Source organism: Aedes albopictus, chromosome 2, assembly GCF_035046485.1.
Source record: "Aedes albopictus strain Foshan chromosome 2, AalbF5, whole genome shotgun sequence".
NCBI classification, from domain to species: domain Eukaryota; kingdom Metazoa; phylum Arthropoda; class Insecta; order Diptera; family Culicidae; genus Aedes; species Aedes albopictus.
The window spans coordinates 201,068,736-201,071,124 of NC_085137.1; the positions used below are offsets into that span (position 1 = coordinate 201,068,736).

Here is a 2,389-nt window from a genome sequence, read left to right on the forward strand (position 1 = left end):
TAACAAAAAAGCTGCTACTATACAGTACAGTTCGTAATACTGACAAACCCACAAACCAGCAGCGCTTTGAAGGCCGTTATGCGATATCATTACAGCTAGAAGCTGTAATAAAGGTATCGGTACATATGTTGTCGGATGTAAACATTAGTCAAAACGAACTTTAAGCGGGATATATATATCGTCCTCTATGGGCACGAAACCCTACGTGCAGAGGACCAACGCGCCCTTGGAGTTTTCGAACGGAAGGTGTTGGGTAAATACCATCTACGGTGGAGTGCAGATGCAAGACGGGACTTGGAGAAGGCGAATGAACCACGAGCTGCATCAGCTGCTGAGAGAACCAACCATCGTCCACACCGCGAAAATCGGGAGGCTACGGTGGGCGGGCCACGTCATCAGGATGTCGGATAGCAACCCGACTAAAATGGTTCTCGAGAGTCATCCGACCGGTACAAGAAGACGTGGAGTGCAGCGAGCTAGGTGGGTCGACCAAGTGGAGGACGATCTGCGGACCCTACGCAGAGTGCGGAACTGGAGACAAACAGCCATAGACCGAGTGGAATGGAGGAGGCTACTATGTACAGCAGAGGCCACCCCGGCCTTAGCCTGATCAGTAAGGTAAGTAAGGATTCCAAAACAATATCTGCTGAAGTGAACAACAGGAAGTGTCAAGCATAAGAAGTAGAGAGGCACTTGGTAATAAAAATTAAGCGAACATCGTTTATTTGACCCTTATAATTCAAACCCCATATATTTCAGTCAGTGTGTTTCCATAACGAAAAGGAAATTATTCAAATCCCATACCCTTCTTTATATCAAGTAGTATGGATCTATGCTCATCTTGACGTTTTTCTATACTAGCAATACGACGCCCTTGACTAATTTGTTCATCTTGAATTGCATTGATTTTCTTGAGAATCGTTTGAAGCATATCTCGCAAATTTAGGTTTTCTTCTGCTGGCGCTGGTTTGTCACCTGGTGAATCATCCGGAAGATCAACATCCGCACAAGCATCGTCTGATAGTTTGATCTTTTTTTCACAAGGTTCGGTATCGATCGTTTCTAGGCTACTATCACATTGATCATCAGGTTGAGTATCAGGAATATCTGAAATGATGATTTCATGCACCTGTTCTTGATCAGTGGTGGTTTCCTCGATATGTTCATGGCTTTTTTGGTGACCCTTCAAATTTTTATCTAACTCCTCTGGCTGCTCATCATCGTTGGATAACTCCTTTTTGATCGGTATTTCCGTGTCATATTCTACCACCTGCTCATCAGCCACAATTTGCCCTTGAATTTGCGCTGATTCTTGTTGCTGATCGTTAAGTTCCTGTGAGAATTCGACAATTTGTTTCACTTTAGCGTAGAAAACGCCCTGTCGATTCTGATTATTGGCGTACGTTTTGTAAAGGATGTTCCATTTGTTGATACATTGCTGAACGGAAACAGCTATGCCCTGCGTCAACAGTTTGTCCGCAATACATTTCCACATGTCTTCTTCGGAATCAAAAGGATCCGCGACCGATGCATGAAAGGTTGATTCGAAAATGTCCAAAAATGTGAGAATTTCATCCCGCTTCCAAATCTTTGGAGCCACAGTTGACTTAGATTTCTAAAAAGAATGTTCATATTAATTGTTGATGGATATAATCAATATGGTTATATTTATCTTAATTTATATTATACTTGTACCTGCATATGCATGGCTAAAATAATACCATATCACAATCACTATTTCAAAACTTTTGAATATCACCGGCAGAACTTGAAAACATGTACAACAGTCCCCTATTCAATTTACTTTTTCCGGTAGATGAAAAACATAAACAAAACAAATTAGCTCTGTTCAATGCTGTCTGCAATTTGCATGCTCTGTAAGTTAGCTGTCATTTCTATAGAGTATACTTAGAGCGCTTACAAAACATTCATAGACGACATGACGAAAGAGTATACGTGCAATTTTGTTTTTTTTTTTTCAAGCTAATGAAAGCATTTGAGCTTGGATTTGGTTCAATAAATAACTCAAGCACTTGCTCTGCCGTGTGCAGCATAGTAGTTGTCCCATGTTAAAAGGGATTCCCATAGAACATGAGACAACTATGCCGCACACGGCAGTACTATGAACGGACAATTCAGGGAAATAGACGTATTTTCCTCACCTTTTTTTATTCGGTGTATAAAGTTTGTCAAAATTAGAAAATTTTCTAATGCATATTAAACCTTGGACAGACTGGTGGTATTCGTACCATAGTACAATTATCTTGAAATGAGTTTCATACTGATAATTGTCTTCATTCAAGATAGCCTTGGAATAATTTTCTTGACAACTTGTACCATGGTAAAAACACCACCAGTGTGTTCTAGGCCTATTATTAGGTTTATTAGA

General features: G+C 40.5%; 1 protein-coding gene across 1 annotated transcript; it reads right to left on the reverse strand.

The window, feature by feature from the left end:
• Positions 1–265: 265 nt before the first annotated feature.
• Positions 266–1,844, reverse strand: LOC109400348 (uncharacterized). The gene is made up of 2 exons (XM_019672847.4): positions 1,696–1,844; positions 266–1,615 (listed from the first exon to the last, which is right to left on the reverse strand). The coding sequence occupies exons 1-2, from the start codon at positions 1,705–1,707 to the stop codon at positions 788–790; spliced, it is 840 nt and encodes a 279-aa protein (XP_019528392.3). The 5' UTR covers positions 1,708–1,844; the 3' UTR covers positions 266–787.
• Between the last annotated feature and the right edge of the window lie 545 nt (positions 1,845–2,389).